This window comes from Theropithecus gelada, chromosome 3 (assembly GCF_003255815.1).
Source record: "Theropithecus gelada isolate Dixy chromosome 3, Tgel_1.0, whole genome shotgun sequence".
Classification (NCBI taxonomy): domain Eukaryota; kingdom Metazoa; phylum Chordata; class Mammalia; order Primates; family Cercopithecidae; genus Theropithecus; species Theropithecus gelada.
Window position 1 is genome coordinate 116,617,301 of NC_037670.1, and position 14,454 is coordinate 116,631,754.

At 37.4% G+C, this 14,454-nt stretch overlaps 1 protein-coding gene across 1 annotated transcript in view; it reads right to left on the reverse strand.

The window, feature by feature from the left end:
* Positions 1-250: 250 nt before the first annotated feature.
* Positions 251-14,454, reverse strand: part of CROT (carnitine O-octanoyltransferase) — a 48,477-nt gene continuing 34,273 nt past the window's right edge. Inside the window, 5 exon segments of the mRNA XM_025380869.1 lie at positions 251-1,522; positions 7,306-7,425; positions 7,541-7,634; positions 7,720-7,798; positions 8,665-8,788. Coding sequence (XP_025236654.1) covers positions 1,402-1,522; positions 7,306-7,425; positions 7,541-7,634; positions 7,720-7,798; positions 8,665-8,788 — 538 coding nt within the window. The 3' untranslated portion in view covers positions 251-1,401.

Below are 14,454 nucleotides of genomic sequence, written 5' to 3' on the forward strand. Positions count from 1 at the left end.
GGAGAGAGAGTCACAGCCACCAAATTTGCAGATAGTGGGTGAGGTGATCTTAAACTTTCCAGCCTCAGTCCTGGCTGCCTGATGATTATAGCTGTATAAACAAACACAGGCAAGACCAGCAGCAGAACTGTCTAGCTATTATCAATCAACTGACAAAGTCATGAGAAACAATAAATGAATACAAGACACTAAGTTTTGGATGGTTAATTACACAGCAATATATAACCGAGGTCAAAAAGCACGAGAAAAGCAAACAGGAATGAATCATTTATTCAAACATAAAAAGCCATATAATTTTGGGAGTTTCATTTTTTGAGAGTAAAAACTACAAAATTGAACAGCGAGGAGGAAAAAGTTCTGATAATCTGATTCAACATTAGTCCTTTAAAAATCTAACAAGTTTAAATATAAGTGCTTTATTTTTATATTCACAAAACTAATTATAATACACCACAATGAATTTTGTTACAGTTTTATGTGTGTGTGATAGAGGGTATACATCTCCATCTACTACCTAATTTGTCTGTTCAAAACAGTTATTTTTCTTTTTTTTTTTTTTTTTTTTGAGACAGGGTCTCACTCTCTTGCCCAGGCTATAGCATAAGGGCACCACCATCACAGCTCACTGCAGCCACAACCTCCTGGGCTCAACTGATCCTCCTGTCTCAACCTTCAAGTAGCTTGGTCTACAGGCACACATGCACTATCATACCCCACTAGTTTTTTGATCTTGTAGAGACAGGACCTTACCCTGTTGCCCAGGCTGGTCTCAAACTCCTAGCTTCAAGCAATACACTCCCACCTCGGCCTCCCAAAGTGCTAAGATTATAGGCATGAGCCACTGCACCCAGCCCAAAAGAGTTATTTTAGATCACCATTAAAGTGTAGTGGTCTTTCCCATCAAACGTAACAGGCTTGTAACCCTGTGGTGAACATAGAAGGCACTGATTTCAGGGAAATTAGCATAAAATAATGTAATTCATACCCTTTGGTAGCTAAAAACATTAAAGTGCTTGAAAGATGGACTCTACACTGATGTCCAGAGAGAGGATTTATAACCCATGTAAGTACCAACAAAAATACTTAAAAATTAGAGTAAGATTTGCATTGTTAAAATTTATAGATTTGGATTGTTGAGGCTTAAATACTGCATAGTTCTATATTCACTATGTCATAATTTGCATTGCTGCTGCATCAGAGGAGCTTAAAAATATTTCTACCTCCTATGGCAGAATAAATTTAGAGAGCATGATTCCACTAATTTCTACATTTAACAAGTTTTCTTAACTTGTTAAAGGAATGTTAGCAAGTCAACATTCCTTCCCATCTCATATTACCAACTCACTCCCAGCACCCAGCTTAATGATATGTTTTGGCAAGTGCTTAATAGATGATTCATCTCTAAAGATGAGTAATGTTCATCAGCTGTATCATATCATAAAAAGCACAAAAAGTCAGCTGAACTAGCTTTTCGGCATCAGTCTCGGGACAGGATTTCCAGGCTGAACAGGCCACCACAAACCTGTGAAGCATAAATAATGATTAATGATTACACAAAAGGCTCCAAATAGTGATGGTGAATACAACCAGGACTTTATTTCATCTGGATATTCATACATGAAATGTGAAGTCTTGCTGACATTAGGTAAATGTAACCTGACACAACTGAAGGTAAAGCCATATCTGTAGATAATGCTAAGGAACACCTCATTCATTAGATGACGAGAGCCTAGGGACAAAGGGGAACAAATTAGCTAGAGCTCTGAAGTGCTCTGAAGCTAGGTCTTACTACGTTTAAAACAGAACAAAAAACCTCCTTCCTAGAAAATCCTTCCTAAAGTGCTACTGGAATGAGTTGGAATATAAATTCATGCTACAGTTTTTAATGAAATTTAAACTGTTTTTAAAGAGTATAGTACTTGAAGAAAGTTTGAAAAAAAAAAACGGGAGGGAAGGATAATAGGTGAGAAAGGCTATTTCTAGAATAGTCAAAAAGAGAAACTCTTGTGATCAAGTCAGGCCTTCTACCATCTTTCTCGAGATACTCCTAATAGGAAATCCCAGATCTGGCAAGTGAGAAAAGTGGCCCCGGGAAGCTTGAAATAAATAGGAGAGAAGCCTGACTTAGAGCTAGTCTTCCATTTTACAGAGAGAAGTTTCCATAGCAAAATATGAATTAGGCTCAAAATTAAAATGTGCAATGTAATGCTTCTGGAAAACTACGCAATTTTCACATCACTTAAAAAAAGAGTAAATTATGTCTTCAACATGTGCTTTAAATTAAAAAAAAAGAAATAAAAATAAGAACATGCTCTGGCCCAGTATATAATTATGAAACCAATGTCTGAGTGGATTATATTTGCAGAAAGATAATACAGAAACCTTTAGGAAGTCCTGCCTTGTTTTCACCTAGTGATTCATGATCACGAATCATTCTCCAGCTACACTGGGCATGGAATTCCCAGATATTTAGCAGCATCTAAACATGTTTCTCTCCACAGATGAACCGTTCTTATTCAAGTGTCAATTTTTTAAAACAATTTCAATTATCTTTCTAAATTATAAAGAACAGCCTTTCCTACATGTACAGACAATTCATGAAAGGAACACAATGCCAGAAACAATAAAAAAAGTTTTACTTCATAGGTGAACAAGTAATTTATGTTATTTTTTGCCTATCAAATGGGTAAAGACTATTTTTTGAGAAAGACTCTCGCTCTGTTTCCCAGGCTGGAGTGCAGTGGCATGATCTCAGCTCACTGCAACCTCCATCTCCCAGTGTGAAGCAATTCTCGTGCCTCAGGTTCCCAAGTAACTTGGACTACAGTTGTGTGCCACCACACCAGCGAATTTTTGTATTTTTAGTAGAGATGGGGTTTCACCGTGTTGGCCAGACTGGTCTTGAACTCCTGGCCTCAAGTGATCCACCCACCTTGGCCTCCCAAAGTGCTGGGATTACAGGCATGAGCCACCATGCCTAGCCTAAAGAATTTTTATAATAACTAGAGTTGGCAATGGTGTGATGAAATGAGAAAGGATACATTTATAACCTTATACATTATTTGTAATGATAGAAAAACAAAATAGTAGAGAAGCAGTTAGATAAATCATAGGAATCCTAAGACTGGAAATTATACAATCATCAAAATATCGCAAAGCATACTTAAAGGCACTGCAAACTGCTTGAAATAATAAGAACGAAATTCACAAAAAAGGACACAAATATTTACAGTGTAAATATACAATCTACATACATTATAGGTTGGGAGCATCATATAATTATAGTCTTATGCCATGTAATGGAAATGTAGATAACTTTATTCTTATGTATTTTTGATATTTAACTTTTTTTTTTTACAATCAGTATGTAATACATTTAAAATGCAATGGTCTTATCTTGGGGTAGAAGAGATAAAAGGAGAGGCAGGGGAGGCAGGCACACTCAGTGTAACTTTATGTAAATACATTGTAATTTCTATCTTTTTGCTTTTTCATTTCTCTGAAAATGTTTCTATATTGTACCAACCCTTGCCCCACTTGCTTTAGTTTCAATGCTCCTATCATAGAAGGGTCCAGTGCATGTCATAAAAGCCATCAAAAACAGTCTTGAATAATCAGAACGCTTCTGTGAGATTATTTAACAACAGTTCTGGCACTGCTTCTACTATGTCTTCCTCCTCGTCATTTGGCTCTGGTTCAGAAGCACTCATCTCCTTCAAGTCACCTTCTGTTAATTTCTGTGGTGTGGTGACTAATAGTGCTTGATTTTTAAAAAATTTTAATAGAGATGAAGTCTTACTATATTGCTCAGGATGGTCTCAAACTCCTGGTCTCAAGCAATCTTCCCACCTTGGCCTTCCAAACTGCTGGAAATACAGGCATGAGCCACCGAACCTGGCCCAACATCCATACCTTGAAACCCTTCACCTTCCCCCGCCTTTTTTTTTTTTTGGCCATATCCACAATCTGTTTCATGATTTCCTAGACTGACTCTGTCGCAAATCCTGTGAAATCATGTACATCTGGACATAGTTTTCTCTAGCAGAAATTTATTGTTTTGGGCTTGATTGCTTTCATGACTTCTTCTATAACAACAATGGCATCTTCAGTGGTGTAATCCTTCCAGACTTTCATGATGCTCTCTTCCATTGGGGTAAAAGACAATCCTTGGTGACCATCCTTTCTATTGAGTCCTGTATGTAATGAGTCTTATAGGTCCTTATGACCCCCGATCTAAAGCCTGAATTAGAGACATGTCTGGGGGCAAGTAGACCAAAGACCTTGACACTTTGGGTGTTTAAATCATGGCGTTCTGGGTGGCCAGTGTCACTGTCCAAAATCAAAACAACTTTAAAAGGCAGTCTCTGGCCGGGCACGGTGGATCACACCTGTAATCCCAGCACTTTGGGAGGCCAAGGGCGGGCGGATCACGAGGTCAGGAGATTGAGACCATCCTAACACGGTGAAACCCCGTCTCTACTAAAAATACAAAAAAATTAGCCGGGTGTGGTGGCGGGCGCCTGTAGTCTCAGCTACTCAGGAGGCTGAGGCAGGAGAATGGCGTGAACCCAGGAGGCAGAGCTTGCAGTGAGCCGAGATCGTGCCACTTCACTCCAGCCTGGGGGACAGGGCAAGACTCCGTCTCAAAACAAAAACAAAAACAAAAACAAAAACACAGTCCCTTACTGACTAGGTACTTCCTGACTTCAGTGACAAAGCATCAAAGAAACCAATCCAGAAGAAAAGGTTATCATTGTCCAGGCCTTCTTGTAAACTACCAGCTGATGTTTATCTTTTCCCTTCAAGGCTCAAAGTTAACAGCTTTACAGACAAAGGCAGTCCTGATCATAAACCCTACTGCATTTGCACAAAACAGTAGTGTTGGCCTATCCCTTTCTGCCTTAAAGCCTGATGCTTGCTTCTTGTGATGGTTAATACTGAGTGTCAACTTGATTTGATTGAAAGATGCAAAGTATTGATCCTGGGTGTGTCTGAGACAGTGTTGTCAAAGGAGATTAACATTTGAGTCAGTGGGCTGGGAAAGGCAGACCCACCCTTTGTCTGGGAGGACACCATCTAATCAGCTGCCAGCGCAGCCAGAATATAAAGCAGGCAGAAAAACGTGAAAAGACTAGACTGGCTTAGCCTCCCAGCCTACATCTTTCTCCTGTGCTAGATGCTTCCTGCCCTTGAACATTAGACTCTAACTTCTCCAGCTGTGGGACTCAGATTGGCTTCCTTGCTCCTCAGCTTGCAGCTGGCCTATTGTGGGACCTTGTGATCATGTGAGTTAATGCTTCTTATATACTTCTTATATATATCCTATTAGTTCTGTCCCTGTAGAGAACCCTGACTAACACACTTCTCTTATGAACAAATGTCCTTTGTGGCATTTTTTTTTTTCCAGAATAGGGCACATTTGTCTGCATTAAAAACCTGTTCAGGCAGATATCCTTTCTCCTCAGTGATTTTCTTAATGGTGTCTGGGAACTTGTCTGCTGCCTCTACTTCTCCTGTTATCTTGATATTTTTAAAGCCAAACTTCTTTCTAAAATTATCAAACTATCCTTTGCTGGCATTAAATTCTCCAGCTTTACATCCTTCACCTTCCTTTAAAGTTGTCATATAGTAACTTTGCTTTTTCTAGAATCATAGTAGAGTCCATAGGTATGGCTTTTTATAGCAATCCTGTACCCACAAAAAAGCTGCATTTTTAATTGGAGATCAAAAGGTATTTTGCAAAAAGGGCAAAGTTTTAATGCCTGCCGGTGTACCTGCAGCAACAGCTTCACAAATTTCCTTTTTTTTTTTAATGGTACTCATACTATATTTATTTATGTTGAAATGATGGGCAAATGCAGCTACAGATCTCAATCTATCATACTTATCAAGCAATCAACTCTTTATTGTAATATCATGACTTTTCTCTGCTTCTTGGGAGCACTTCCAGTATTACTAGAAGCACTACATATGGGTCCCATGGTATTATTCAATGTTTATAATACTGTACTACCCACAATGAAAAATACATGAGAATAGAACCACGAAAGATCACTTTTTGTGATCCACTAAAGAGACAAACTGCTTATGCAGAGATGACTAGCATTATATAACATCTTAAGGAGATACTTGCAACTAATCTTTAGCTTACCACAATAGCAACATGAGGTGACTACAAAATTATTATAGTAGTACAGTACGTACCACAATTAATTTTATGCAATTATGACTGAAAACTGCATCTTTACATTTGTTTACATTTCTCTCGACTCCAAATGGCCCCACATAAAGTCTGTAAGGGCTTATGTTCATACATTTTGAAAAATTTTAACTTTTTATAGTACATTTGTATATATTTTATGGTAGTAAATGATGAAATAGATGAGTATCTTTATATATTTTATGCATTCATGAATACTTTAGTTTTTGGATATTTCTAAGCTACACAGTTTTGAGTTTTTTTCAAATTATCTCAATCTCTAAAAAATTTTCTCATTTATTTAAAATCTGCATATAAGTGTATCCATGCAGTTCAAACCCATGTTGTTCGAGGGTCAATTGTATGAGAAACTGAAATAATGTCATGCATATTACCATTCCAATTTTTCACATTCTATCTGCAGTGCCTCCAAGCCTTCCCTCTTCTTATTCACATAGTGCTAAACGTAGCCACATAATTTTTACGAAACTAACTATGCTTTGAAAGGTCCCCTGTAAAGAGACTGCCAGACTATAAATAAGGACCTTACAAGCCTTGCTATCACTTTCATTTTATTTTGTTTTCCACCACTCTTTTTTATACTGGGTTTTGATCTTTTCGTTCTCATTCTTTCCATAAACGTAAGTCAGATTCCACACAGCCCAAATGAACTGCATCTGAATTGGTAAAACATGTTTTAAAAAGTATAATTTACCCAATCTCTTTTCTCTATCTCATTAATATTGTCTATGACTACATGAACCACCATATATTTAAACATTTTATCTGAGCTTACTATAAAATACCTTGTACAAACCAAATATGTTCACGGGTATACTGATTTTGAGGATGATGATATGATTGCTGAATCGACCTGAAACAGTGTTCTGCATAAAAACACCTAAGGGACTGATCTGACAAGTGTCTCAAAAGCAGGACAGAGAAACATGAATATGCATTAACTGCCTAAGTGGAAAAAACAGATACTTATGTAGCAAGTGACAGATGGCAATATAAGAATCACAGTGTAGGAAAGGCATTTAAATGACAAAAGTAATACCTTTCTTACTCTACAGCACTGTACAAATAAAAAAGAGAAGCCTCACCTGTCATCTCTGATGTGGTAGAAAAATCCGTAACCATTGTGTACCATGGGAACTACCACTCCCTGGACTCGTAAATAGCCAACCAGACTTGTTGAGAGAACAAAATTTCCACCTCCTCCGCTGTGTGGCACAATAAAAGGACATTTTACTAGGCCTACAGATGCTTATATTGTTTCCAAAAAGCATTTAACATATAAAAAAATTGATGAAGTTGTTAAATACTACACTATATTACCTTTTGGAAAAAAGTGGGTCCGTAAAGAGTTCTGGAACAGGAAGACCTTCCTCTTTCGCTATGAGTAAGAGACCTAAAAGGTGACGATCAAATCCTGCAATGAAATCCCAAATCTAAAGTTAGAAAAAAATTTTTCACCATGAGAGATTTTTAAGTCAGAAAAATTTTAACATAAGTACCTTTTCCAGCTGAACAATCTTTCATCATTTTATTATGCTTTGCAAAAGCTTGTAACATCTTTTGCTGCCGCTCATGAGGCTGTATTAAAAATCGAGAGACACTTCAATAACACGCTGTGCAAAACCCAACTAGAAAAAAATTCTAAGCTCATTGTAATTAGGATTTGGGTAATTTGGCAGAGGAAAGAAGATTTCTAGGAAGATCTATAATACATACTGCTATATCTTTCCCTCAGTTATTCTATCGCCTATTCTTCCCTGTATGTCCTGCTTCTTATTTCTTTCCTGGAATGGGAAACTATGAACTTGTGGGCAGCACTGAAGTGACATTAACAAGTATAAAGATAGAAGCAAGATTTCAAAAATGAAAGCATAACTAAACAAATGACAATAAAACAGTTCTATAAAATTAAGATACAGGCACTCATATATAACCACATCTAGCAAAACTAAAGAAACAAATATAATACTAAAATAACAGTGAGAAGGAAATTTGCTGTTGTCTAAATGCTTCAAAAAAAAGAGTATGAAACAAAGCATACAACTGTCCTGGTTCCAGTATATGAAACAAGAATCTGTGATTTCAAAAACATTCAACCATATCAAGAAAACCTTCCTTTTTAATGGCACCTTGGAACTTCTGCACTTTATTAGTGTTGTTCTAAAGGTAAATAAGAAGTCCTGAAATACCTAAAGTACTGAAGACCCCTTGCCTAGAAATTAACACAAATGGGGTCCTTTTCCCGCCTTCCCTGTTTCTTAGTCTTTCCAAGAAGTACACACTTAACTGGTGAATGAACAAATGCTTTAAAAACCTCAAAAAGATGTCTCAAAGTATTTTAATGATCCAGGAAAACTGAAGCAAAGAAATTAGTTACTCAAAGACCACAGTTCCTTTAGAACAATTCAACAAATCTTGTGCGTTTTTTCTTTTCCAATACTCACACTGACAGAAGGATCCTGCATGGACTGGCACCACCTGACTGCTTCAACTGTGCATGACCGCATAGTCTCTGTACGGCCATGATAAAAATATCTTGTCATAGCTGTTTCATAGCAACAACCAGGGCTACAAGAAAAAATTAAAAGAGTGTATCATAAGAAATAAAATGTTCTAATATCATTACAGATATAGTTGCCTAATAAAGCTAGCTTTGTTCAGAGAGTAAGCCCTTTAACACAGATAGGTTGGAGACTTTCAATAAAAAAGAGGCTATTTTCAATACCAAAGAGCAAAAAGTACTCTGATAATGTGGACTGTTTCAAAGGCATGGCTGCTGTCAGGTATACACTACAGCCTCTAAGATGGCCCCCGTCATTCCTGCCTCCTGCTATTTACGCTCTGCTGTAACCCCTCACTTTTGAGCGCAGGCTAGACAGTGACTTGCATCTAATGGAAAGAGTACAGCACAAGAGATGGGACATCACATCTGAAATTAGGTTACAAAGAGAGCTCTCTCTTGTTCTCTTATTTCTCATCTGAAGAAAGTCAGCTGCCATGCTGAGGCTGCCCGATGGAGAGCCCTAGTGACAGAAAACTGAGGACGGCCCTCTGGACAACAGCTAGGGAGGAACCAAATCCTATTAGTTCCCGTGGGTGAGGTGAGAAGTGGACCTACCCTCAGGAGAGCAGATGACAACAGCCTTGGCTGATACTGACTACAACCTCATGAAAAACCTTAATTAAGTCAGAGGTACTCAACTAAGCTGTATCACAAAAAAATGACCCACAACATTGTGATATAAAATTACTGATCCATAAAATACGTGATATAAAAAATGTATGTGTTTTAAGCCACTACATTTTGGGGTAATTTATTATACAGAAATAGGTAATACAGAGTCCTTGACCTTTAGTGCCTCCATATAGAACACGAATGACTAGAATAAAGTAGAAGTATAATTTAAGAAGTTCCCCAAAGTGATATCTGTTTTCCTGGGTTGGAGAATGATATAGCAATTTTAGGTATAAAACTCTCTTACTTTCTTGTTGGTTAGAATCTGGAGTCAAAGAGATCAAATAAAGTGAGAGTGAAAAGTCTCTGATGTGGGTACTAAGAGGACTCAAACAGTTTTCAAGCCTCTTCTGTTCAGTGTTTCTGTCTCTGGAGTGAAATGGTATCTCTTCAAAGTGTGAAGGAGAAAGTGTGAATCATATTTTTAAATAGCACTGAAATAACATTCTTTCAGGAAAACAAATTAAAAATAAAAGCAGTAAAAATGAGTAACAAAATATTACCACTGTAACCTCAAATGAAATAATGCATCTTAGCAATGATCTTCAATGACTATTAAAATGTTAGGTAAAAATATTCAGGGAGCAAACTTTTTATAATAGATGCTGGCTGACAAGTAAACACACCTCAATCTTAAACTATGGAGTAGAAAACAAAGAGCATTAACTATTTATTATTGTAAAACATAACCAAAATAAGAAGTGATGCTTATTATCAATCCTCTAGCTCTAACTACCAGTTTATAAGACATACAGGAGACTGAGCAACATGTTAAATATCAACATGGGACTACAATCAGGAAAATTCAGAAAACTCTACAGGATAAATGACCCAGTTTCTTCATCAAATCAAATACAATAAGAGAAAGGTAGGAAAAAGATTCCCATATTTAAAAAGGACTTAAGAGGCGTATCAATCAAATGCAATGTGTAAAATTTATTTGGAACCTCATTTGAACATATCTTCTGTATAAAAAAAATACTATGTGAAATTTCCAATGCCAGCTATGATGAGCTAGTTTGTAGCAAGGCGGTCTTAATGCTAGGAACAAAAACAAAAACTGGACTTAAAAAACATCTATTTGAAGGCTTTGCAGAATTTTTTTTTATTATACTTTTAAGTTCTGGGATACATGTGCAGAATGTGCAGGTTCATTACATAGGTATATATGTGCCATGGTGGTTTGCTGCACCCATCAACCCATCATCTACATTAGGCATTTCTCCTAATGCCATCCCTCCCCTAGGTCCCCACCCCATGACAGCCCCCAGTGTGTGATGTTCTCCTTCCTGTGTCCATGTATACTCACTGTTCAACTCCCACTTATGAGTGAGAACATGCGGTGTTTGGTTTTCTGTTCCTGTGTTAGTTTGTTAAGAATGATGGTTTCCAGCTTCATCCATGTCCCTGCAAAGGACATGAACTCATCCTCTTTTATGCTGCATAGTATTCCATGGTGTATATGCGCCACATTTTCTTTATCTAGTCTATCATTGATGGGCACTTGAGTTGGTTCCAAGTCTTTGCTATTGTGAAAAGTGCTGCAATATACGTATGTGTGCATGTATCTTTATAGTAGAATGATCTATAATCCTTTGGGTATATACTGGGATTGCTGGATCAAATGGTATTTCTGGTTCCAGATCCTTGAGGAATCGCCACACTGTCTTCCACAACGGTTGAACTAATTTATGCTCCCACCAACAGTGTAAAACTATTCCTATTTCTCCACATGCTCTCCAGCATCTGTTGTTTCCTGACTTTTTAATGATCACCATTCTAACCGGCATGAGATGGTATCTCATTGTGATTTTGATTTGCATTTCTCTAATGACCAATGATGATGAGCTTTTTTTCATGTTTGTTGGCTACATAAATGTCTTCTTTCGAGAAGTGTCTGTTCCTATCTTTCACCCACTTTTTGGTACGGTTGTTTTTTTCTTGTAAATTTATTTAAGTTCCCTGTAGATTCTGGATATTAGCCCTTTGTCAGGTGGTTAGATTGCAAAATTTTTCTCCCGTTCTGTAGGTTGCCTGTTCACTCTGATGGTAGTTTCATTTGTTGTGCAGAAGCTCTTTAGTTTAATTAGACCCCATTTGTCAATTTTGGCCTTTGTTGCCATTGATTTTGGTGTTCTAGTCATGAAGTCTTTGCCCATGCCTATGTCCTGAATGGTATTGTCTAGGTTTTCTTATAGAGTTTTTATGGGTTTAGGTCTTACATTTAAGTCTTTAATCCATCTTGAGTTAATTTTTGTATAAGGTGTAAGGAAGGGGTCCAGTTTCAGTTTTCTGCAATGGATAGCCAGTTTTCCCAACACCATTTATTAAATAGGAAATTCTTTCCCCATTGCTTGTTTTTCTCAGGTTTGTTACAGATCAGATGGTTGTAGATGTGTGGTATTATTTCTGAGGCCTCTATTCTGTTGCATTGGTCTATATATCTGTGTCGGTACCAGTACCATGCTGTTTGGTTACTGTAGCCTTGTAGTATAGTTTGAAGTCAGGCAGCATGATGCCTCCAGCTTTTTTCTTTTTGCTTAGGATTGTTTTGGCTATACAGGCTCTCTTTTGGTTCCATATGAAATTTAAAGTAGTTTTTATTTTAATTCTCTGAAGAAAGTCAGTGGTAGATTGATGGAGATAGCATTGAATCTATAAATTAATTTGGGCAACTGTTAAAGCAGCCAGAATATGAGGGCCAAGATCTGGAGAGAAGAGCAGCTCTTTGAAGTGAGGTACCTTGGAGTCTCGGCTCCAGGCCTGCTTGTCTGTGTAGTCTTGGAGGAAGTCCCATCTGTTTAAGGACCTGGAAGGTATCACACCTACCTGCTCCCCAGGAATAGACCCACCAAAACTGTGCATTTGACTGTGGACACAGAAGCAGCCCTTTAACCCAGCTCCAGTCCTACTCAATAGTAGTCCTAGAGACAGTCCCATCTGTCCAGGGACCAGGCAGGAGCCATGCCAACCTGTATTCTCATAACAGCCTGCTGACTATCTAATACATAAGCAGTCCCATGACCTGGCTGCAGCCCCACTGAACTGTAGCTCTGGAGGCAGTCCTGTCCACCCAGGGACCAGGCAGGAGAAAGTCCTTACCTGCTGAAACAAGTCCATAAAAACTGGAAGTGACTTATTTAAATGCATAGACATCAACACAGGACTACAAGGATAGGCAAGCCTGACTCCACTAAAGAAAACTAATAAAGAAATCAAAATGGCATACTAAAAAATTCAATAAAAAGAGTAGTAATAGAGTAATTAAGGAACAAAAACAATATAAGACCTAAAGTTATATGTTTTATTATCTTATCAGTAATTATTTCAAATTTAAATAATTTCAAATGTAACTCTCCAATCAAAGAAAGAGATTGGTAGACTGGACTGAAAAAGCCTGAAAAAACATGATCCATCTACAGGCATACCTCACAGATATGGCAAGCTCAGTTCCAGATCATCGCAGTAAAGTGAATATTGCAATAAAAAGAGTAACACAAATTTTTTGGTTTCCCAGTATATACAAAAGTTGTATTTACATGATACTGTAGTCTATCAAGTGTAAAATTCAATATGTGTAAAAGCCTATTGGTTCTGCTTTTCTGAAGAACTCCAATACAGATCCTTACCTTACACCATATACAAAAATTAACTCAAAAATGGGTCAAAGACCTAAAGTAATAGCTAAAATTATAAAAATACTAGAGGAAAACACAGGGAAAAGACTTCATGACACTGAATTTGGCAATGATTTCCTGTGTATGACACCAAAAGCACAAGCAACAATAGAAAAAAATAGATGAACTTCATAAAAACTTAAAACTTTGTACATCAAAGGATACTATTATGACAGCAAAAAAAGACAACCACCTACAAGGAGGAGCTGGTACCATTCCTTCTGAAACTATTCCAATCAATAGAAAAAGAGGGAATCCTCCCTAACTGATTTTATGAGGCCAACATCATCCTGATACCAAAGCCTGGCAGAGACACAACAAAAAAAGAGAATTTTAGACCAATATCCCTGATAAACATCGATGCAAAAATCCTCAATAAAATACTGGCAAACCAAATCCGCAGCATATCAAAAAGCTTATCCACCACGATCAAGTGGGCTTCATCCCTGGGATGCAAGGCTGGTTCAACATTCACAAATCAATAAACGTAATCCAGCATATAAACAGAACCAGAGACAAAAACCACATGATTATCTCAATAGATGCAGAAAAGGCCTCTGATAAAATTCAACAGTGCTTCATGCCAAAAACTCTCAATAAATTCGGTATTAATGGAACGTAGCTCAAAATAATAAAAGCTATTTATGACAAACCCACAGCCAATATCATACTGAATGGGCCAAAACTGGAAGCATTCCCTTTGAAAACTGGCACAAGACAGGGATGCCCTCTCTCACCACTCCTATTCAACATAGTGTTGGAAGTTCTGGCCAGGGCAGTCAGGCAGGAGAAAGAAATCAAGGGTATTCAATTAGGAAAAAAGAAGTCAAACTGTCCCTATTTGCAGATGACATGATTGTATATTTAGAAAACCCCATCGTCTCAGCCCAAAATCTCCTTAAGCTGATAAGCAACTTCAGCAAAGTCTCAGGATACAAAATCAATGTGCAAAAATCACAAGCATTCTTATACACCAATAACAGACAAACAGAGAGCCAAATCATAAGTGAACTCCCATTCACAATTGCTTCAAACAGAATAAAATACCTAGGAATCCAACTTACAAGTGATGTGAAGGACCTCTTCAAGGAGAACTACAAACCACTGCTCAATGAAATAAAAGAGGACACAAACAAATGGAAGAGCATTCCATGCTTATGGATAGGAAGAATCAATATCATGAAAATGGCCATACTGCCCAAGGTAATTTATAGATTCAATGCCATCCCCATTAAGCTACCAATGACTTTCTTCACAGAATTGGAAAAAACTACTTTAAATTTCATATGGAACCAAAAAAAAAAAAAAAAAAAAAAAAAAAA